The sequence below is a fragment of the Centroberyx gerrardi genome, chromosome 22 (genome assembly GCF_048128805.1).
Source record: "Centroberyx gerrardi isolate f3 chromosome 22, fCenGer3.hap1.cur.20231027, whole genome shotgun sequence".
Taxonomy (NCBI): Eukaryota; Metazoa; Chordata; class Actinopteri; order Beryciformes; family Berycidae; genus Centroberyx; species Centroberyx gerrardi.
Genome location: NC_136018.1, coordinates 8332009 through 8356242, shown reverse-complemented (window position 1 = coordinate 8356242; position 24234 = coordinate 8332009). Strand labels below are relative to the sequence as shown.

The window sequence follows — 24234 nt, the reverse complement described above, 5'->3', positions numbered from 1 at the left end:
CCTATGTAGTCCAAAAATGCCAAATCTCTGTTTAAATGTAGGGGGGGAACTTTCAACTAAATGATTTCCATGATAACTCTTATTATGAAGAAATATTGTACAGATTCTATAGTTGCATTTTGTTGCTTAATTATTATTATGTATTTTTTTTTTTTTTTTTTTTGCAAAAATACGGTTTTTTTTTGTCAAAATTTGAGTGTTGTGGATTTGTAGAAATTACGCTTTTATTCTGAAAAGATCGGACCGGAAGTGTTATTCTAATTTAAATTGGTAGAACAAAAGCACGCATCTGGGTGGTGGCACACAAACCGTGCACTGGCATTTTACAAGTGTTAGTCATAGCTCGCAAGTTTAATGTACGCCAGAATGTGTAAAATAATAATACTCGACGTCAAACACGACGTTTACAACTTGTGTTAATGTCGGACAGTGACGAAGGCGCGTGTCACGTCTATGTAGCTAACGGTACATCCTCAGCAAAGCTTTGAAGTTGAGCTCGAGATGTCGCAGAAGTCCGAGGTTCAGCGTCTCTCTGCGTCTTTCCAAAACGAAGAAAAACAACGTAAAAGAATAGTTGTTTTTGATTGTCGCCTCGAAAATAAAGAAGCTACGGAGAAACTGCTGGAAACAAGTGGTTTGGACTATAAAAGCTTCCGTCAACTTATATCCAAGGCAATGTCAGCTAACATTACTCTCTCCTCTCTGGTCCTATCCAGTGAAATTAATGGTCAAGTTGTTGGTGATAAGTTAGATGGGCAGATATTTAAGGCAACGTAGATAGGCTATATTGCTTTTATAGGGTATGGGAATTGGCAACTGGAAACATGAAAAATGATTAATGTAATTGCTTGGAATTTAGCAGATCTACTTTATTTCAAAATGGTTATTGTGAATGCAGTCCAGATGCATGTGACTCCCTCCCATACCAAGGCAGAGAGAGAATGGCGCATGTCAGGACTTGTCTTTGGGCAAATTAATGGGCAGCCTACCAATTAAATTGACATAACTGTAGTTTTAATCACAGGATATCTTGTTGCCAGGAAACATTTCTATAAACATTTGATTTTGTGTCTCATTTTAATGCCTCAAAACTCTAGACCAGTGGTTCTCAAAGTGGGGTCCGGGGACCCCCAGGGGTCCTTGAGGGGGTTCCAGGGGGTCCCCAGCAAAAAGGGGAATCATTTATTTTCACTAGAATTCCATCCATAAGTAACACAATGACAGAATGTATGACTATTTTGGTCATGGGTTTCATACACTTTCTGTAATAAAACATCTAAAAGCAAAAATCTGATCAGATGGGGGACCCTGGGACAAAATCTTATCAAATGGGGGTCCGTGGTCTAATTTGTGTCAGTTTAGGGCTCCTTGACATGAAAACGTTTGAGAACCACTGCTCTAGACGATCCAGGCAAACCTGTCTGCATGGCTTGTTCACACTGCATCATCATCAAAAAAGCATCATTAGTAGCCTGAGTTGTCTGTGCAGTTTATGGACTGACATCATTTAGTCCACCTGCCCATCTGACTCATCATGTGCACCACTTCCCCTTTTGTCTGCAAAGACTGCAAATGTTTTGCATGCTTTGCATGGTAGACCTGGAAGCCATCTGTATGCACCCTGGTTATCCGGTTAAAGGCACTGCCAGCTATATATTTATATATATATTATTTATATTTATAAGATGCACTTCATTGCGCACTTTTTTATATGCACTTTATTTCCCTGGGGGAAATTTGGGTGTCACAGCAGCAATGTACAGTACAGTAGCAGAACAAAGTACAAGGAAGGTAATTGTTTTCATTAGTGTAGTGTTGCACAAGTTTATCACACAACTAGCTAATAGATATCTGTCACAAAAAGTAACACGTGTCACTCACTTTGGACATTTATTTTTTACAGGAATTTGTTATCTCTCCAAATGAAACTTTTGTCTTGACCACAACTGATAGAACATTATTGGATCATGACAGCTTTGGTGAGTGAATCAGTCCTTGTTTGTACAAAATAAAGTGGCAATTGCTACTACCTTGAATTATGGATGAGAAAGATTAAACAGATTATCAGTTACTTGTCAGTTCGTAAAGGTAACTTTAGATAGCAAAAATATGATTCCTATAAATGTAAATTGCATACAGAGTTGCCAGAGCAAAACACTAAATTTCCACGACTCATCATAAATAAATATGCTCCACTCACATCCTTTATTAAACTTACTGGAGGAAAAATTAAGTCTTGGGTTGTACTGACTTTTACAGGTAGATGAGTAGGCTACGTAACTTTAGATTAATGGCAGGGAAATTAGTTACAATTACCATCTCTACCTTGAATTCTGCTAATTGATTGTCAGATCCTATCATGGCTCTGATTTATGGTGTCCCTTTATCACATGAATGTGTGTGGTTAGTGCAGGTAGCTGATCTACATGTGATACACTCAAGGCAAACAGATAAATAAGTTGCAGGGTTCATACGGTCAAAAACCTGGAAAAGTCATTGAAATTTAAAATGCAATTTCCAGGCCCTGGAAAAGTTATGGAAAATAATATTTTTTTATAAAGTTTTGGAAAAGTCATGGAAATATAGCTAAAGTTGCATCAAATATAATTACTGATTAATCCAAGCATGAAAATAGTCACGTAAATTGGCACTTTACCATCGCGGCATTTCTGTTTACATGCTCGCCCTCTACAGTTGCTTTCTGCTAACGTAGCCGTTAACGAACTTACTTTGCCGACAGTATGCCAGGCAAGTGCAGCTTCAACAACAGAAGGCTATTTAAGGAAAAGTGCCAAGTATGGCTGGCAAAAGACACTGATATTTTGTTTTAAGGAGAAACTTTTCTCCTTACAACGAGATATCAACTTTTCTCGTTATAACGAGATATTGATTGTGTCTGAGTCAGGATGAGCTGAGTTGACTGGCTGACTGACAGCCAGCTGGCTGCAGCGCCGAGCATTGTGAAATGTTTGTGCAGTTTATTGTTGATGCAGTGTGGAGCTTGTAGCATCCCATTATATGTTGTAGACTTAACACCATACTGATTTCTTGTGTGACTGTAAGAGATTACTGTGTGTGTGTGTGCTCATATGTGTTTATGGTATGGATCCATGTAACATGAAGCCCCCCTGTCTGATTGTTGCTGAGTTGAGTTAAATCATGTAAACGAGCCATTCTCAATTTCTCCGATGTCCATAGGCTGTTTTCTCATTGGGCTATAGATCTTTTTCTCATTATAACATTTGAAAGTTTCTTGGTATCTCGTTACAACGAGAAACTTTTCTCTTTATAATGAGATAAGTTGGTATGTCGTAATAACGAGAAAAGATGTTATTATAACAAGGTTTCTCGTTATAACGAGATACTGAGCCGATTTTTTCCCCCCACTGTGGCATCAATACGCTGCCGTACATCAAAGCTGAGATACTATGGGCATTATAAATGATGAATTCGCACTACTCGTTCAAGTTCCCGGACAGCCAGATTGCAGCAAGATTTGTCTGTGGTGAGAGAAAGTGTACTGTGAGCTGGGGAATCAGTAGTTAACACTGGCATTCCTACCCCAATGCACTATTTCTCTCTGTCTCTCTCTCTGTCTTTCTCATTCATTCTCTTTGTCTGTCTCTCTCTCTCTTTCATTCTCTCTTTTTCTCATGCTCTCTCTCTGATAGAAAATGAGATGGCATTTTTGATTAATCTTTTGAGACATTGACAAAAATTTTAAACTGGTATTGGATTTAAAATATGACAAAATGTATCTAGGTGTGTCTGTCTGGTGTTTATTTGTTCTAGAGAGGCACCATATGTTTGAAATGCAGACCTAATTTTACTTGTACAGTGTTACAGTACAAAATTTACAACTTTCTACGATTAGGGTGCATCTGTGCCAGACAAAATCCAGTTCCGACCGGACACTCAAGGCCTTCTCTGGTCAGAACCTTTGTTTATCTCAAACTGGTGGAGAATGGAAAATTATTGAAGACAGAGACAGCATTCAACTGGCCACTGTCTTATCTGTCTCAGGTCAGGTCAAAGGCATGAGAGATGTGCTGAACAGCAGTTTGTAAATTTCCACACAGAGATGAGCTCTCATAATAATACAAAGAGTGTACAGTACAGACATTAAAGACATATAGAATAGTATAATAGTGTAATTTCCTCCACAAAAATCATTGGTGAAAAAGTGTTGTTGAAGTTGTTGTTTTCCGCACTTCATTGCAGATGACCTTCAAGATGGCAACACCCTCCACTTGTTGCAGAAAGAGGACCAAGCCCTGCCGGTGCCAACAGAGGAGCACATCATGTTTCTCCCTCATTATGATACTCTGGTCCGGAGTGGCATGTATGAGTACTATGCCAGTGAGGGACAGAACTCTTTACGTGAGTGCTTAAACAATCCAAACCAAGTCAATACCCAGTCAGAAAGTGTACCGTCAAGATAGTAAACTTGTGATATATTGAATTTCGAATTTTGAACATCACTACTCATTAAATGTTGTGAAAACGTACTTCAAAACTTCAAAAACTACAGCAAGCTTTAGCTCGGGCAGCTAGACGGACACAGCAGGGTGCTCGTTGTACATACTGTGATATAACTGGCTAATTATGTGATTTTCATTTTCTCCAGCCTACGCACTTGCTGAATTGATTGACAATGCGCTTTCAGCCACAGCACACAACACAGGAGTGAGGACAATAGAGATTCAACTGGTTAGTCATGGAATTTTATCTAATTTTTATCAAATCACTTTTTACATATTGGTTTATTATTGATGTTCTTCACAGGTTTTAAAGTATACTTCTACAGCGCTAATTACATTGAGAGTTTTAATGGTCAACTGCATGATTTTGTTGTCTATCTGAATCTGTAATGGTGACTTACTGACAGCCGCCTGTCTCTCCTGTTGTTGTCCAGCTGTTTGACGAGACCCTCGGGAAACCTGCGGTGATTGTCTTGGATAATGGGTGCGGTATGACCTCTAAGCAGCTCAATAACTGGGCAGTGTACAGGCTCTCTAAGTTCGCCAGGGAAAAGGATACAAGGTTTGTTTCCCATGATTTAATAGAACTCCCACATTACTTACCTTAAAGTTATTCGGCACCCTCAGCTCTTGATTGGTCATATTTTATGCAGTGCTATCATGATACCTTTTACATTTTTGTTGAAAATGGCAAAAAATTGAAGTAGTAAGTTGGTTGGTATGTAATGAAGTTCTTTTGTTGCCCTCACTACAGCATTAATGAGGGGTATGTCCGGCCCGATCCTGTCCCTCGCAGTCTCAACAGTGATATATCCTACTTTGGAGTTGGAGGAAAACAAGCTGTTTTCTACATTGGAGAGTCAACCAGGGTAAATGCTAGATATCTGATGTTGGTTGGATGGAATTTCATAAGTAATGTGCACATGAATCTTATTTTTATTGTGGTTTTTCTCTGCTTTGCCATGAATGACTGTCTTTAGAGCTAATCGTGTCTAATGCATCTAATCAAAGGTTACAGATACTGTACATTTAGCACGCATAAAAACAGACAGACTGTTTTCTGTTTTTGTAGATGATCACCAAACCAGTGGGCTCCCCCGATGTTCATGAGCTGATTCTCTCAAAAGACGAGTTTGAGAGAAAAGAGAGGGACAAAGAGTACATGTACAGCGGCATTATCAGAAACAGGAAGGTAAGAGCTTTTTAACAGGTAACGTTTTTCGCAGTTCGTTAAGATTTGGAGTTCTCTGTGTTAACATCTCTGCTGTCTGTCCTCTGTGTGATCATGTTTCATCCTCCTCCTGCTGCAGCCCGGTGACTTTTCTCACGTGAAGCAAGAGGATGAGACGTTCCTCCATGAACTCATTGCTGAGGAGTCTGGGAAGGAAAGCTTCACCGCTGTGGTCATTACAGGATTACAGCCTGAACACGTCACCTTTCTAAAACAGGACTACCTCGTGTGGACCAGAGAACTTGCGTGAGTTCATTCACCTCACACTCACAAGTCTGACTCGTCCCAAGTTGTCCACTTTGATTTATATACTTCATATCATTCAATTTTAGTTCATTTATTTGATTCTCCATATTTCAGCCACTTATATCACTACTACGTTCATGGAGTCAGTGGGAACGACATGAGACCCTGCTATAAAAACTCAGATCAGCTCCCCAACATTGACATTCAGGTATCATCTTAAATAGTTTCATCGTCGATCACAGTGACTTCTACTTCTTCACATCTTGCATATGGTTTTATGCGGCGTGTCTCAAGGTATGCTGCCACTTGACTGCTGGTTATAATCTTTTTTAATCAGATTTCTTTGCGGGAGAAGGCTCCCAGATCCCCTCGTGTGATGACTCTCAGGCAGGTTGACAATGACATGCAGACTCTGTACATAAATGCGACTGCGGACACGTTTGAGTTCAAGGCCTATATCGAGCCAGACTGCGCAGTGGAAGGAGTCCTGAGGTACCATCCCTTCCTGTACGACAGGGAAACCTATCCCGGAGAGCCTGATGCTGCACTGGGTAATGCAGCTTTGAAATATTGATGACACTGTATGTGCATGATGTCAAACATCTTTGGCTTACCACTATCAGATTCTAGTATGGTACATTAATGGATGGAATTATGGATCTTCTTTTGGCTCTTCTTTTATCAGCCCCTGTTGATGAAGATGATGATGATAATGACTCCGGGGTCGTGCATCAGGCGAGGGGGAAGAGGCCCATATTTGAATGTTTCTGGAATGGACGGCTGATACCTTACACTACAGTATCCGAGTAAAGACTTTTACCATATTGTATAATAAATTTTTTTCCACTGTTTTTTTTTTACTACTTTTAAAGGATTGAAGGTAACTTAAAGAGTACCTAAAACCCAAATTTGGCCATCCACTATTGGCTGGTCTTTGGTGCCAGGTGATGTCACCTTCTATAGTGTACAACACGTGGTGACATCACCTGGCACCAAAGTCCAGCCAATAGCAGATGACCAGTTCAGTACCCTACTTTTCACCATTAGATGTCAGGCGTCACCAGAGATTGGGTTTGGAGTTTTGTGATTCCTAAGTCCTTGGTTGTCAAACTTCTAACACTGAGATCATGTTTTTTTCCCAAAATGGACAGTTTGTATAATTCATTGGTTTTCTGGGATTGAAGTTCCTGCTGTCCATGTGTTGCAGGTTTGACTGGTGCGCTCGGCCCAAGAAAGCAGCACCGCTGCCTGCCGAGTGTTACAGCCGGTTCTCAGGTGTGCTTTTCACTGACGACAGATTCCAGGTCAGCACCAACAAGCTCACCTTCATGGACCTGGAGCTGCAGCTGAGGAACACGGACACTATCTTCACACGCATCGTTAATGGACAGGTGGTCAAACACAAATACATATTACAATCCCTGACTCAGGTTTTCCTTAACAGCACCCATAGATGCAAATAATATGTCTTAATCAATCTTAGGTTGACGTATGTTAGAGGTTTCATTGCTGATTGTCTCTTTGTTTTGCTGTTGATACTGATTATTGCCAATATCCACAGGAACAAAGAGTCAAAATTCAGAAGGAGTTTACCCAGTGGCTGAAGAGTTGCCATGAGAAGTGGGACAAGCAAGTGCAGTTCCTGGGCTTCAAGGACATCATAACACGAACAGATGTGCCCACTAAGAAGATGCAGCACCCCTGGGCGACCTTCTCCTCCATTGAATGGGATGGCAAGAAATATAAAACGGGCCAATATGTGAGCATCTGCTTTTCATTTAATGAGCGTGTACTCTGGTCAGTAGATGCACTTGTGGGGATTTTCTTAATACTCTTTGTCCTTCCCCCTATAGGTGAAGTCTCAGAAAACCCAGCCCATCTTCTTTGGCTCTGTGGTGCAGTTCTTGCTGTATGGAGATCATGATGGAGATGTCTACGCCACAGGGGGACATGTCCAAGTGGCTATGGTGAGTGATCAAAGTATTTCTAGCACTTAAAGCTGCACTTGGAAACTTCACACTATGGCAGCCCTAAGTGGAAGCAGGAATAACTGTTAGAATTTTTGAAAGTTTGAAGGACTTCATTACCCAGAAATCATGTAGCATGACATCAGTACAGCCTCCTCAGACCTAAGTTTCTTCTTCTTAGTGGCTGGTAGGGGTGGAGATGATGGGAAAAAAAACCATCACCAACCACCAACCATCATTGGCAAGTCTAGCTTTCTCTAGAGGAAGCGCTTGTTTGTTTTTCACACTTAAGTTTCGATTTATCACTTCCTTTGCCATTTCCTGCCAGTGACCATACCCAACACATGAAAATAATTTAGTCAAATAGGACAAATATTTGGGGTCTCAATTAGTGGGGAAGGGATGCTCTTCTCTTTTGCAGCCCGAATTTGTAATTTAGGCTGATAAGATAATGATAATGATAATACATTTTATTTGTATAGCGCTTTTCTAAATACTCAAAGACGCTTTATATAGTAAAGGAGATACGAAACACATAACAGACAATATCAATGAATAAGACAGATAATAGAACATTTCAGATAGGGAGAAAGACTAGAAAGTTAAAATTAAAAGACCTGGGGGCCGAAAGAAAATTAGAGATTAAAAGCAGCAGGGTTTTTTTTTTAATGTGGAGAGTGAGGAAGAGTCTCTGATGACCTTTGGGAGAGAGTTCCAGAGGGAGGGAGCGGCAATCGAGAAAGCCCTGTCTCCCCAGGTCTGGTACTTGGTCCTGATTGGGGGGACAGGAGGTTGCCGTCGGCAGACCGGAGGCTGCGGGTGGGGTTGTGCCAGTGAATTAGCTCAGTCAGATATGAGGGAGCCAGATGGGTCTTGCCTAGTGCAGCTTAAACATTGTTTTCAGACTATAAGAACATGTCTCACCTTTGTCTCTCTGTCTTTCAAAGTGTACATGTATTTTGCATCAGACTGACAAGCGTTTTGTTTCGTAGGAACCAAAAGCGCTTTACGACGAGCTCAAGATCATACCCATATCCAAGATAGACAGGACCAGCACCGCCGCTGCCATCAAGAAAAGCATCAACAACGAACTAGCCAAGTGAGTGAGCTGTTTAAAGGGGAAGCTCTGTCCCCATGCACTAATGTATGTAATGTAGCACCTAATCTGGTGTATAATGCATTCATAACACCCAAACAAGACCTTCATACACACCTCTACATAGCACATTCAAGAATACTATCTGAATTTATTAGTATCAGTCATTAGATGTGGTTCAGTAGCTATGAATGTGTTATAAACTGGAGTTCATGTACAATCTCACTGTGTTTTATTTCCCTTTGTCATTGTCTCCATGTCTTGAGAGGCACTGAACTAGAGTAGGGTCTAGTTAAAGTCTGATAAGTAAAGTCTATTTTGTTGTTGCAGGCTCCCAGAGAAGCTGAAAGTGAACTGGCCAGAGGACAACGCCTGGTCACAAAACGCTGTGCAGCCAGCAGGGACTCCACTGGGTACACTGATAAGTTGTTGCACACCACCTGACATTCCAGTTCATCATCAGTGTTTATCATAGTGCGATATGCCAAATTTTTTTACTTTTCATGATGCCCTAATGTCATCCAGTTTGTGTTTTCCCCTTAATATCATTTCAGGGCCACTCCATGTAGAAATTATGAACAAAAAAGGAGAGTCATTATCCAGGATGCCGTCAGTGAGCCAAGGAACAGTGAAAAAACTTCTGATTGAGCTCAAAGTAGTCTGGCATGGTAAGATCCTCTGTGTTACAATAGAGACGCACTCATCTAAACCCCCTAAGGTTGCTGAATGTTGAATGGAGATTGTTTGTCTTGGTGAGTTTTTCAGATAAAGTAATCAGCTGTAATTAGCCAACTAATTGGCAGTGAAAATGCTTTCAAGTGCATGTATCATCATATATTCCTTCATTATGCCTGGACTGGGTTTTCATGTTTTCTGAAGGCTCCTGTAAAGGATGAGAATATGGTTAGCGGTCTGATAGAGAGTAGGAAGCGTAATTATCTAGAATAGGGCTGAATGAACATGTGTGCATGTCTGATTGTGTAAAAAGGAAACCCACTACTAGGATATTGAGGAAGCGGAAGTTTAAGAGGTTGTGAGCTGGTGGTGAAGAACTGCACTGATAGAAAGTTTGAAAGATAGGGACTAATATATGGTTGACTATATTTTCCCTGCCAGCTAGGGAAGTTGAGAATATAGATGGGGGGCCATAGACACATTGGATAAAGCAGGAAGCAATAAAAGTAGAGGGAAAGATCACTGGTGGGTTAAATTGTCAAATAGGAATTAGGGAAGTAGTCCAGGCAAAATGTACATGAATTGCTCATATTTGCAGCACAAAAATTGGCAACTAGGTACAGTTTAATGCCCTGAACTTTTCAGAATTGGAACCATTGCAAAAATTGTACCTATCGGAGGTGGTGGACATTTTTCTTTTCTCCATTTCCTGCAAAGGCCTTTTCTACTATGCCTGCTAAACAGACCAAGGCCAAGGAATATAGTGGTGCTAAGCAGAACATGATAAACTGCTCAGATCATCATGTAATGGCACATTCAATATTGTGTTAAGACATTGAAATTGCAGTTTGAGAACATTAACATTTTACTATTAGTGACACAGAAATCCAAGACATACAGTCCCCTTGACAATGCAAGTACTTTTATTATTAAATTGGGCACAGATTATTTAAAACGAACCCCACTGCTGTGTCAGAAAACTTTCTTAATACTTGAGAGCGATCTTATTTATCGTTGTTCATTCTTCAGTCTTGCATTGGCCTGGACATCCTTTCTTATTCTTTGTCAGTTCCTCTGTATATGTAATGCAGTGTGTTTGGTTGGAAGCTTCTTTACATTCTGTCTTCCCTTCCTGTGCAGGTCCTAACGATCAAGAGATAATCTCTCACATCGCCCAACATTCAGCAAAGTGGGCGTTCTGGTTCAAACCCATGGGTACATTTCTCCTTATTTGTCATCTGTTTTCATTTCGATTAATTGTTTGAATGTCCCGTTTTTCTGTTGACTTCCAACACATCATACATTATTATCCAAAACGTGTCATCTACGGCAGAGAATCTGAACAAGCTGGGGAAGTATACAGTCTATCTGAACACTGTGCTTAATGAAAGCAATGCCAGCGTCTTTGGTGGAAAACAGCTTCCAAGTTACAAACTCCAGTTCACCATCACAGGTAACAAAAGCACAGCATGGAGTCTCTCAGTCTCTTCTTTATTATCCATGCTGAACGCCCTAATCAGACATTTCTACCCCCATTTTCTCCCAGAGGGTAGTGCTGAGAGCTTTGTAGTGGGTGCAGTGAGCTCCCCTCTTCACGTTGGGGTGCCATTCGACATCCCATTGGAACTCCTGGATGGGTACGGACACCCAGCTCAGCCCCCTCCTGATCTCAAACCTGTACTCGAATGCAGGTGGGTTGCACTCTTGTGGTTGCTTTTGGTTGAGCTGAAAAGGTGTTTTTGTGATGCAGTGTATTTCTGAATTTTATTTGCCAACAGTGTTTACAAATCTGCTGTTGGGTGAAAACATGTAACTCCAATTTTGGTGTATTTTCTTGAATTGAAAGTTCAAGCTCATTGAGATGAGCACCAATGAGAAAATTAAAATTTCTTGAAATGCTTTTTGGAGATTTGGTTTTGTCCAACACAACAAAATTATGTATTTTGAGTTGTAGTGTTAAGGCAGCAGAGTGTCAAAGTACATCTATCTTTCAGCAGCTACCATGTCAAAAAGTTTTACCATAAATTTTATTATGGTATTAATTTGCCAGATGTGAACTGTGGCCCCCAGCAAATTTAGATGTTGTTTATTTTGTTTCAGTGGCCTGGATGTGAGTTACGAGGGAATGGAGGCCAGTGGGACCACTTTCACTATCAGAAGTGTCAAAGCAAGCGGCAAAGTGCAGAATTACCACTGTAAGGTTAGAGAAAAATATGATCTCCGTCTCAGAAGACATAGGTTTACCTGTGTATTCCTTGTGTTGCGAAAGGTTGGTGGAAAATATCTAAATCAGAGGTATAGTAGATTAAGGTTCCATTATGTTTTCAGGGGCCTTGAAGTCCTTGAAGATGATTTTACTAATGATCTTTTTACCCTAAAAATTTTTAACTGTAGCAACTATGTACTTCCATCCAGTGTTCCTAGACACCTTAAATCAAATGAATCAAGTTTAAGAACAGTTTGCTGAGCAGTGGATTTGCTGATGTATTTTTGAGTTTGTTTTCTTCCTTGAGTGACAGAAGAAGAAAAACAGCAACACTGGCAGAATATGAGGGCGTTTGAAGAGGACATGTAATTGTGAGAGGAGGAAGAAAATTACATCTGCTTAAGCCTAACCCTAAAACTAGTGATTTAGTCAGACTGGAGCATATTAAGTTACATTTTATATTACTTTATGTTAGCCTTATAGGTAATACTGGGAAAATCCTGGCCTCAGGATCTCTATTTGCTTCTGCAAAGTGGGGAGTGTGCACACAAACAGTTAAACAGATATTTTAGATATCTAATATCTGATATTTTATTTAAAACAAATGATTAGCAGTGCACATATTTGGCCACTCATTAGGACTTGTTTAGGTGCAGAGAACAGAATATTGAGTAGAATTAAAATACACTTAGAAGACAAAGCATTTTTTTTAACTTGGCAGACAAAGTTATACCTTTGCCACAGCTGTTTATAGTTCCTACTTTGCATGTTTATTTTTGTTGTGAAACTGATCTGAAACTTCCTTCCCACTGGCAATACAAAGGTTTTACAGTCATAAATTTACGAAGACCTGGAGATCCTTTTCCTGACCTCAAATGAGGACAATTAAAGGGAAAATCATAACATACAAACCTAAGAGATCAAAGCTGAGTCATGATGTCCCTGCAGACTCCAAACCATATGTTTGTTAATTCAACAGGGATTTTCAACTGGTTTTGCATAGGGAACTAGATTACACTAAATTCCAGTGAATTCAAATGAATATCACTTTTAAGTGTCCAAATACAGAAATTCTGAAAAAAAGAGCCTAAAATTACATCCCTGAATATGTTAGGTAATATAAAAGCCCCCTTCTTCTTTGCCTGTGAGCCTGTCAGAACATGTTGTGGCCCACTTTTTGGTCCTGGACCAGTAGAGAAACACTCAACATGCAATATGAAAAATATCTCTTTCAAGCCCAAGTGACAAATACTGGTCATCCCATGTTATATTTTCCATCCTTTGTTATATTTTCTTTTGCAGACACATGACCTGAAAGTTGTCTTGCCTGGCCTCAAACTAGACTCACAGACTGTCAAGATCAGTTTTCTCCCTGGTAAGACTGCATTCATTCATTCATTTGGAACAATAAATCATCTATCAAATGTTCATAACATCATAACAGTAGTCTTTGTGAGTGAGCGGTTAGAATATGGAAATGAGAATTTACAGACAACCATTACAGATTCCTCAAGTTTTACTTGTTTAACAGTTAATGGTCCATTGGCTTTGGGTTATTGGTGCCATTTTAGTTCAAATAAACACTGACTATTCCCCACTGATAGTAACCTGGGGGGTCGGTATTGAAAATAAACATCCTTTTGTGTGGGTAGGAGGACAAAGTAAGGGCCGAGAAGTGCCAGCCCTGGTGATTAAGTACCAGATGTCATCCATCTGTGGTTGAAGTGATGATGTGATGAAAAAGTAACATAAAATAGGATTACAGGCCACATCACCATCCTTGAACCCTGTTTTTTTTAGCAGCTCTTCTATATGTGTAAATACGTGTCCTGAAAGCACAATACAACAGACAGTGTATAAAACAACAGTTTCTGAGCTCTGTGTTAATGTTTTTCAGGTAATCCACATTCGCTCCATGTGACACCAGAAGACGACTCAATCACAGTAGAGAATGGAAACCCTGTCAGCTTCAATGTTGAAGTTCATGATGAAGCTGGAAACATCACAGCTCACCCCAAACTGATTGTTCGCTGCCAGGTATGGACGGATAGCTGCTTAGAAATCATGCAGTGTTTTCTCATGTCCCTGTGTGAAAAATCATAGTCGCACATCATTACTCATTTCCAACAGGAGGAAAGGGAACATTTTTGATTAACTAGCATCATGATTTTGCAAGACCATAATTTAATACCCTGCTATGTTGTCATACTTGGGCTGGCTACTCGAGGGATATCTGTGTACGTCTATGTCCAACTTTCACAGCAACTTCCGAAGGAAAAAACGTGGACTCAGACCAAGCAGACATGCTTCACTCAGGGAAATGCAGTGTCCCTGTTTAATAGCACTATTTCAGCCATCTGGTTGAGCAAGAGGCTGTGTTTGTCACGAGAGTTTTAGTGGTCTTGCATAGCCACAGTTTACCCTGTATGTTTACCAGCGCAAGGAAAATTCACCAGTGGGAGCCATTAAAAATCTGAATGATAGGCATCTTCTCATGGAAGAATGGGAAAACAAGAGGGCCTTTCACAAGAGAGAAACCTCACATATGGTCAGAGTTGTTTGGCTTATTGGGGTTTAACTCTCTAACAGCTTAAACCAGATCATTTATTAATTTTAGACACTTGGTTCTGCCTTGTTTTTGCTAACATTTGTTTTTGTTTAATCAACTAAAAATTTTTAGGAACTGATGCGATTTTTATGTAGAAGCCCCCAGACTTGTATCAGCTTTTGCAGTTTAAGCCACTTTATGCTCCATCCCTCTCTTTCCTCTATGTGAAAGATCTTGTCTCGTCTTTCTGTGGCTACTCTTCCGACTCCTCCTCTTTCTCTAGATAAAGAAAGTCATTGTTCCTCATTTGAATGAATATGATTAAATTATTTATTCTGTGTCAAGTTGATTTACGTTCATGTTTTCCTCTGTGGATTTCCAGGTGCAGGAGCTTCCACTGGTGGCCGCTGACTGCAGCAGCACAGGAGCTGGAGTCCTAGTGACAAAGCCGATAAACCTGAAAAACATGAATGGAGACCAACATACACTCAAAGTTAAATTTGACATGCCCGTAAGTTAAATAATGACCATTTATTATTTTCAAAGTTTCTGCTTAAAGTGTGGTTAAAACTTTGGTCATGACCCCTCCATCCCTTTCACCTCCTCTTGGTTGTTTTCCTGCCAGAGTCAGAAGAACATCGCAGTGGTCCTGAGGGAGCTGAAGGTGGTGCCCAGCAAGCGAGTATCCCGGATAGAGGTTTACACTCAGGACGATGATAACCTGGTGCTGAAGGACAAGGACAAGATAGAGTGGGAGGCCGGAGACTTGCTGGAGAACCTGTACTATAAGCTGTATGATGAGGGAGGCAGGGAGGTACCTCTCACTGCCGAAATAGCCTCCATGATCAAGGTATGTCTGTCTGTTGTGTTTATGTTCACATAAGTTTATTTTGTGTTGTAAATGACAGGGCAATTTTTCATCTGTACCAACATGAATTCCACTGGCCTGACTGTGACAATAAAAGGAACTTGAACATTGGGCTGGGCAGTAATTCAATTTTATCGTTTAGCGTCTTTCAGTAGAATAATATTGTGAAGAAATAATGGTATTGAGTTATCGTGATAAACAATTCTGTTGTTTAAATGAATGATAATAAGCAAACACTAATTAAAATCTCTCACAAAATGAGATCTGAAATTAGCAAACATTTGAAAATTAGTGTCATCATATTTTATATAGCCATGCATTTCTGTGCGATGAACATCAATGAACATCATGAATGAACATCAATGACAATTTTACATTTTGCATTTGTTAGCAGATATTGTTGAATACTGATATTGAAATAATTTGTATATATCATGATATTAATTTTGTCCATATCGCCCCGGCCCTACAGTCTCTAAACCAAGTGTCACTCTATACTCGCAAATTGGACACGACTGGATCACCGTCATGTTTGTTGCTGACCTTCCACTGTTTGTTCTGGCTGTGCGTCAGGTTAACTGGACAGCAGATGTAAGTCTGGAGGATCTGGCCCAGGGGAAGCTGCCCGATGTTCAGGTGCCGACGCTGGTGCAAGATGAGCACTTCTACCAGGTGTCCTACCAAGACCAAAATGTGTCTGTAAACACCTCCTTTACTATAGTGTAAGCCCCATACTCAACACACAATTGTCATTCAATATTTGTAAGCCTAATATCCAAACTGCATCTGTTTATTCAGTTAATATCTCTGCTTGTTTTGTATTTAGGCCTCGTCCAGATGAACCAAAACAGCTGAAGGTTACACTGAGTCAAAGCACAGTGAGGATGGGGCAAACCCTACCTGGAAAGATCAGTGAGTATGAACCTGATTACCAGAAAATCACAGAATAATCTCATCTTCTTTTGTCTTTAAGGATATAGTTGCACACCAGCTGAGAAACTGCTTGTTCCTCTTATAGACTTGGAGCTTATGGACCAGTATGGAAATGTAACCAAGACGCTAACCTCCGCCTGTGTGGACCACACCACTGTGGAAGCCGAGGGTCTGGACAAATCAACCGTAGCTTTTACATGGCAGGTAATAATAAAGATTCATGAACCTCTATTGGAACTTAACTCAAAATTCAGAGTTGTTCATTAAAGGAATAGTTCACCCCAAAATGAAAATTCAGTCATTATCTACTTACTCCCATGTCAGTCAAAACTCTGTTGAAGTTTGTAGGATCACCAAACGCACAGCGAGTTAGAACCTGTAGTTCCATCTCTTTTTTTTAACTATTGAAGTTAACATGGACATCTTTTTACAGCTCCAAAAAAAAGCATAAAATGTCCATCCAATTTCTCCACACAGCTCATGCAGCATAATCCAAGTGTTTTGTAGCCAGTCGACTGCACTGTGGGTCCAAAAGTCCTATCTTTACCTCATTATCTCCTATATTTTCCTCAATGACAATGCTTTGTTCTAGGACATGCCAACAGTTGTGCACATACCCTATAGTAGCAATTATAGTATGTTTAGATAAACTTGATAGATATTTTATGCTATTTTTTGGAGCTGTAAAAAGATAGCCCCAATAACTTGTAATAGTTTGGGAGAAGGCTGAGATGGAATTACAGGACCTAACTTGCGGTGTTGCGGTGCGGTTTGGTGGTCCTACGAACCTCAATGGAGTTTTGACTGACATGGTGGTGAGTAGGTAATGACTGAATTTTCATTTTGGGATCAACTATTCCTTTAAGTCTCAAGCCATAGGTAATGCAAATGTCCTCACTCTCTGTGTGTTGAAACCAGGAGAGCAGCCATTCGGTCGTGGTGACAGGAGTACAGTTCCAGCCCGGGACCCCCGGCTCCAAAGAGCTGTCCTTCACCTGCAGAGGCTTTGTGGAACATGTCAGGATCAAAGTGACAGCTGGAGTCCCTGCACAGCTTACACTGGTCAGTGGGCCAGGGCAGGTAAGAAAGAGTCTTGATGCTCTTAGCTCCTAGCTGCTAGCTGGATTGTTCTGAATCATTTTCCATTTTTTCCATTTTCAACAGCCCAGACTAACTAATCCACATGCTTTTTATATACAAGCCTTTGCAGGTGTTGAATGAGCATGGCATCCCCACACCTTTCCTCATCCAGCTTTGTGACGAGTGGGGGAACCCCTCCCCAGACCAGAGGTTTCAGGTGGCACTGAAGTCCTCATCCTCAGCACTGAAGGTTAGCTTGACAAGGAATACAGATAGATTTACACTTATTTTAAAAAGCCAATCACAGTCAGGAACTCCAAGTTGTACTGTATGATCCCATCAGAAGTAATTATAATGAGGTCTTCTTGTTATTCCAGGTGAAGTCGACTGTTACTTCACAACCAGTAGACATAGAGGGGAAAGCTGCTTTCACTGTTGAAAGTGTGAGCGGACCAAAGTGAGTGTCGCCTTTTAATCGTAGCTCCTAGTGACGTAATGTCCCTAAACCATCAGTGGGCAGTGTTGACTCCCTGTTGCTCCTCTAGGGGGGAGTATCAGCTGGAGTTCAAAGGGTCCTTCAACAAGAGACCCATCCCAGGTCCGTCGGTGAACCTCACCATCATCCCCGATCCCAACAAACCTGTCAGCCTGGCAGTGGAGTACGACACCAATGCTAAGTTTCCTGCAGGAGGAATCTTCCCAGGTTTGCATTTGTATCTCTGCCGGCTTCTCTGTTTGTGGGCCTCTAGCATTACCTGCTTTGTTTCATTGTATGCAACCAAACTAAGGATGGCTGCATCTGTTTGTTCAGTGTTCTCAGTGACTGTGGTGTCAGACGAGGGAAGTCCGATCAGGAGTTTTAACCCTGCTGCTGTGTCCATGTTGCTGTGGAAGGCAGAGGTGTCAGGAACCAAGCCTCCAGAAGGGGTGAGTGACTGCGAGAGTGGCTGATATAGTTTTTGTCTAAGAACTAATAATTGATTGCAATTCCACTCCTATGTTGCTGACTCATTGCTGGTTATTACCTACTTCTCTTGTCAAGGCCACTCCACTGAAGTGCAGTAAACCCATGGAGAATGAAAAGGATGACTGTTTTCACTTTAGGTAAAATGGTGTTTGATCCTATCCGTTACTGTTAATACAGGATATTTAGGAAAATGTAAGGTACCCTAATGTTGTTGTTGTGTGTTACATTTCAGAGATAAAGTCATCCCAGACCATGTTGGAAAGCACACCATCCAGTTTGCTCTAAGTGTAGACCAAACAAAAGTCCTATGGAGTAAGCAGGTTGGTTGAACCTACATCAGCGGCATCAGACATCACCTTGACAAGTTATTTCCAGACTCACGACACTTCAAATAAATAACAAGCATATGTATATGATCTCCAGTTTGTTTTCCTTCATATCTGGTTTAGAGGAAAACTGCTGTTCATTTGAGTTGTTGCAGGGCTACGGGTCATATTTTTGGCTCACCGAGAGAAATTTCTAACCCCAGCATTGTTTCCTCTCTCCTAGCATATAATAAACGTGGTGGCCAATGATCCTGTCAAACTGGCCCCCGACTGTAAGCCACCAACCCCAGTTGTTTCCAACAGTGATGTCATTGCCAACCGTACCTTGGTGGAAAATATGACTCTGAGGATAATGGTGAGCTTACATCCTCAGGGACCAGGAGCTTGTCAAATCTTTCATCGCTAATGTTTACGTATTGCAATGCCACTCAAAAAATGGAGCAGGAACAACCTTACCTTTCTCCTTAAGTATTTACATTTTAAAGTTGTTATAGGGCTATATATGAGCTGATCTCACTGAGTTGCCTTGATTGATTCCAGGATAGATATTGTAACCCGGCGGGGGCGGAGCTGGAGGGGAAGGTGGTGGTTTCTATAAAGAGCTCCAGTGGGGGCAGCGGCAAAGGTCTCCCTCTGTTTGAAGGCAAGACCAGTACTCTTCGGTTCGACTTGTTGGAGGGAAAGGCCCACATCACTGTGAGTAACCGCTCCTCATAGAAAGAGTGTTGTTGGGTATAAATGTACCACAAACTCTGTGTTTTGGCTTTTAAGGATCCCATAATAACTTTCTAATAATTAATAATTAATTCATATAGCACTTCTAAAAACAATTTACACAGTGCTTCACACAGCAGCATAAAATCAAACAAGACGATACAGTGGTAATAAAACAACAGTAAATAAAAGCAATGAGAACTGTAAGAACAGCAAAAGAAGAAAACAAAGTAAAATAAAATCAATAAAATCAAGCAAAAGCACATCACCCATATAATAATTGTGTATTTGTTCTCTGCAGAGGCTGGCTATCATTGAGAATAGCCCCGGTCAGGATGGCAGTGAGTATATTCTGCACTTCAAACCTGAAGTCCAGAGGTCTCCCGCGCCCCTGGCTCCTTTCGAGCTGCTCTTCCGTTTTTACAATGGTACAGTACCACACTTTTGGAATAACTCTACATTAGCAAGTCAAACACACAGCTCAACAGCTGGGCTAAAGTGAATACATGAATATAAACATGACAGCTATAACACTCACTCACATTTTACATATGTCATGAGATGTTTTCATCATGGACAGACCTTTGTCACATAAAACAGAACAATTGGAGAGGGGAGTCACACTTGGTACGATTGTATTTGACTGAGATTGAGTCAAAAATGAAGCTCAGTGAAAACGGGAGCAAGCCTGCATTCGTTCTTGTTGTCTTGGATAGTTTTCCAAGTACCACCGTTTAAAGTTTGGGAATGATCTTGGTTATATTGGTTTTCTTCCTCTTGTTCAGATGCAGAGAACCAACAGAAGATGTCTGAACTGTCCAAGAAGAAAGATGAGCTCTCTGCTGCTATTGCCGTTTACAAGGAGATCTTTAGCGGATATGCCGAACTCCTCAACTTGTTGACCGGTAGGATTTTTGCTTTTTGCATTTAAATAAGCTGATGTGTGTGTGTGTGTGTGTGTGTGTGTGTTTTCACTGTTTATGTTTGTTTTGCTGCTAGAGACATGTTCTCTAATTGCAAGTCATTCTTTTATCCCAGTTCAACACCAGGATGCAAGTAATAAAGAGGCCGTCCTTAAAACTGAGCTCAAGAGAAGAAATGTGAATGTGGCACAACTTGCATCTGTAAGCTGTTGATTATAATATCCACATTTTACCTGTACATGTATACAAATTTACCTCATATATATACTGTATATTGGGAGATGACATTTGCATATTTATATTTCATTGTAGATACCAAATACTGACAAAGTCCTAAAAGAGAAGGCTACTGAAGCCGAGAGGATTATAAATACGCCCAGAAGAGTCTGCTCCATCCTTGATCCCTTCAGGGGGGGGCAGGATGTGTTAGGAAAGGTAAAGTAATGGGAACGAAAGACTCTTCCCTTGGTTTACCTCCTTTAACCAGTTATGTTGTTTCTAGAGAGGAATTTGCTTGTATGTTTGACCTTTTTGCCTTTTAAATGCAGGTTGGCCACCTGGCCCTGGTGGAGGATGATGCTGCGGCTGTGGTTGTCTCCTGGCATATCATGGGTGACATGGACTGTGTCATCACCAAGACAACAGCTGCGGCACGGAGGATCTATGACGATACCCATGGCAGGCAGCAGGTCATGCCCCTCGACAGTGTGTACTGCAATCCAAGCAACAGGTACAGTACACCTCCAGGCCGGTGTAGCCATGAAGTGGTTTTCATGAAGCTCAAGCTGTTGTGGGAACACTGATGCTAAATTTGGAAGCTGCAGTTTGAAGCTGTATCTCTGCGTGTGTGTGTGTGTGATGCATAACGCCTTGTTCACATCTTCACACATCGTCGGGATGACAGAGACCGAACAGAGGAAGGATGTACAGTATTTGTTTTTTTCCAGATTTTGCAGTGGCAAAAGAACGTCAACATAGCCGGAAGTAGGAAGAAGATACATTGGATATCAAAAGTCTACACACCGTTTTCAACTTTATGGTTTTTATTGCCTTGAGACCTGAAATGACAATGAAACATTGAGGGGGGGGAAACATTAACTTCTGATGGGCATTTGTCATTATTTTTTACATTTTACAAACTAAATGATTAATTGAAAAAAATAATCTATAGATTAATCAATAATGAAAATAATCGTTAGTTGCAGCCCTAACAGTCCTCCTGCAGTTATTTTAAGGTTGATGTTGGCCTCTTGGTAGCTTCACTGATAAGCCTCTTTGCCGTCCGTTTGGAGGAACAGCCGGATCTAGTGAGGCCCTGGTATTTCCTGCACTCCTTGATTATGGTCTTCACTGTGTTCCAGGGTATATTTAAGATCTTTGAATTTTTTTTGTTTATATCCCTCTCCTAATCCCAACCTTCAAGCAATAATATTTTCAGGATCTTGTGGTGGCTCCTTGTTGCCCAGGCTCGTCTCTGCTGACAGCCACTGTTCAACAAAGAAACCTTTGGTGAAATCCTGCTTTTAACTGATCTAATTAGAGTCACTTCAGTTGATTTCAGGTGAAGGCTAATTAGCTTTGTGCATGCTTTGAAATGTGGTCAGTTCAATTGGGAACACAATTACAATCCCAAATTATAATAGGTGTGCACACTTTTACAACCAAGGTGTTTTAAATTTTCCATAAAATAAGTAGCCTGTTTTTTTGTTTTTTTTTACGTTAATTTTGTCGGTTACTCTGTCCAAATGAAAGTGAAAATGTTTGATTTAATGGGCTTTCTTTCCAAGGCAATAAAAAGTAGAAAATTTGAAAGCGCATGTAGGCTTTTGACATCCGCTGTACATTTTAGTACTGGTTTTATGACATAACAGCTTGTAAACAAAGTCCCTCTCTTTCATGTTGGTTTACAGTGAAAATGTCAGTGATAATCATCATCATATGGATAGTTATTTCAATTTTTTAAATAGAGGTGAGAGCAATTGCATCGCTCCAGGCCCCTCGCTGGGGCAGTTGATTGCGTTAATTATCACTTAACACAAAAACGTCAAAATTGTGGCGTAACATAAATCTGCTGCTTCTGGAGCAAAGTTGCAGAATGTCACTGTACAATCCATTCTCTGATGAGGCTTGATTCGCTTGCAGACCCTTGCCGCACATAAGAAATGGCCGGAGTCTCTTTCATCCCACTGGGAACCCGGTGTATGTCAGAGATCTGCTGATGTACCCCCAGAACAGGGAGAGCTGTGACACGGGTGAGTTGCCTTGCATGGAGAGATTTCCCCTTCTCAGTGTAATTATGCCTCGCTGTTTCACTGCAGATGAGTAGTACCAGGCCGGGCTTTCTGTGCCGCTCCAGAGGCTTCCCAGGTCTCCTTGTGTTTGCTGTTGTTAGGGTCGTCCCCCCCCCCGCCCCCTCCCCTCCCATCCTGGATTTTGGGTAAATGGTTCCAGACTGAAACCTGGGTTCCTACCTCATGGGGGGGGGGGTATACACTTCTGGGGTTCCTCCCTTGGGGGCTTTGCTACTGCAGCGGAAATTGGACCTCTTCCAGCAATGGACTTTTAAAATGACTTTTGATATAATACTCATGTTTGTGTACTTTAGAATTAACTTTTTCTTTTATTCCTTTTCTTCGTCCTCAGACTTAATGTATGAAAGTAGGTTCTGTCTATTTTTAGATTTGAACTTATGGTTTCCTGTAACATGTTTACATTTCTTTCTCTTCCTTTGTTATGCTCGTTGACACTGAAACATAAATATATCTGTTTTAAATGAACAAAATGCATCAACAGTGAGCTCAAATAAGATCTTCAATCTCTTATGTCCTGTACAAGTATAGTATGAGAAGTTGTGGATTTATTGACTTGTTAGAAGGGGTCTTTGATAGTTTTCTCTTTGTGCTTCCCTCGCAGTGTTTAGAAACATACTGGGAGAGACTATTCTGATTGATGACCTGGACTCTGCAAACAACTACAGAAGGGCGGTGAGTGAGCTGTGCAATGTAGAACCAGAGATTAGCCGGCCTGCTGTCTTCCTTCCTCTAAATGTCCTGTTGCTTACAGGTGGTGCAGAACAAAGTGCCGTGTCCCACCATCCTGACCAGGCAGGGCGAGAGGATAAGTGCCAGGGGCAAGTTTGGTGGAGCGCAGAACAAAGCCCCTCCCATTGAGAGAATGAACGGCCAAGTGTTTGGGGCCCCCCTCCCTCTGCAATACCACACCCTTAAGGAAGAAATAGGTTACATCTCTGATATTCATATTTCAAATTTGCTTCATTTGTTGTGATCCCATTAAGTCAAATTGTTCATTAATTTCACCTTTTGTTTAATAGAGCTGCTCCATCAGTACCGGTCGGCTCTGCAGAAGAAGGAGCTTGCGAAAAAGGAGCGCGACACGCACATAAAACACCTGAAGGCGCCTGATATGGTGCGAAAAGAACAAGAAATGGAGGAAAAGATGAAGCAGTTGGAGGAGATTGAGACGAAGCTCGGTGCGTTTGTAGATTTGTGAGCTTGAAGAAAAAGAATAAATGACAACCTATTTGCTTGTGTACTTATTGTTGATGTCTAATTGGTCTGTATTCTCCTTGCAGCAAGCACTCCTGCTAGAAGAGCAGTGAAACGGGGCGTTGAGGGAGCTGGAGAGACATCCAGCATCATTACAAAGAGACCAAGGCGGGGAGCCAAAAAAGACTTGGATTAGTCCTACCTCAGTATTTCTTAGTGTTCCCCCGCTGTTGTTTTATTTTTTCATGTGAAATATGTGAACGGTTATATTTAAACATTTACCCAATTTATAGGGCACTGATTTTGATTGTTTTTTCTACTTTCTCTGACGTGAGATAATGGCAGACGAAATGTCGAGAGAAATGTTACGCTGTTTTGTATATCAAAGAAAATACATTTTACTGTGTTCCAACTTTGCTTGCGTCTTCATTTCTATTAACTGATGAATTTATTTAATTGGTAACCCC

At 40.9% G+C, this 24234-nt stretch overlaps 1 protein-coding gene across 1 annotated transcript; it reads left to right on the top strand.

Annotated features, from left to right (window-relative positions):
- Nucleotides 1-1905: 1905 nt before the first annotated feature.
- smchd1 (structural maintenance of chromosomes flexible hinge domain containing 1) lies at nt 1906-24158 on the top strand. The gene is made up of 46 exons (XM_071921476.2): nt 1906-1979; nt 4222-4380; nt 4628-4710; nt 4916-5043; nt 5236-5350; nt 5554-5673; nt 5792-5958; nt 6073-6166; nt 6296-6509; nt 6644-6764; nt 7166-7349; nt 7520-7717; nt 7812-7925; nt 8918-9024; nt 9352-9434; nt 9576-9689; nt 10837-10911; nt 11030-11149; nt 11243-11387; nt 11797-11896; nt 13205-13277; nt 13800-13939; nt 14833-14961; nt 15076-15300; nt 15892-16040; nt 16145-16230; nt 16337-16455; nt 17170-17331; nt 17453-17581; nt 17709-17788; nt 17877-18034; nt 18143-18258; nt 18374-18435; nt 18531-18618; nt 18848-18979; nt 19165-19320; nt 19640-19766; nt 20124-20243; nt 20377-20462; nt 20574-20696; nt 20810-20991; nt 22404-22513; nt 23175-23245; nt 23325-23499; nt 23593-23751; nt 23854-24158. Exons 2-46 carry the CDS (start codon nt 4302-4304, stop codon nt 23961-23963), a joined length of 5628 nt encoding a protein of 1875 aa, XP_071777577.2. The 5' UTR covers nt 1906-1979; nt 4222-4301; the 3' UTR covers nt 23964-24158.
- Nucleotides 24159-24234: the final 76 nt, after the last annotated feature.

What these genes read in the sequence shown, in the direction of transcription:
- smchd1 (XM_071921476.2), top strand. Translation starts at nt 4,302, where the DNA reads ATGTTTCTCCCTCATTATGATACTCTGGTCCGGAGTGGCATGTATGAG. An exon ending in AGAGCCTGATGCTGCACTGG is followed by an intron (nt 6,510 to 6,643) that starts GTAATGCAGCTT and finishes TTCTTTTATCAG; the next exon opens with CCCCTGTTGATGAAGATGAT. An exon ending in ATATGACTCTGAGGATAATG is followed by an intron (nt 18,980 to 19,164) that starts GTGAGCTTACAT and finishes GATTGATTCCAG; the next exon opens with GATAGATATTGTAACCCGGC.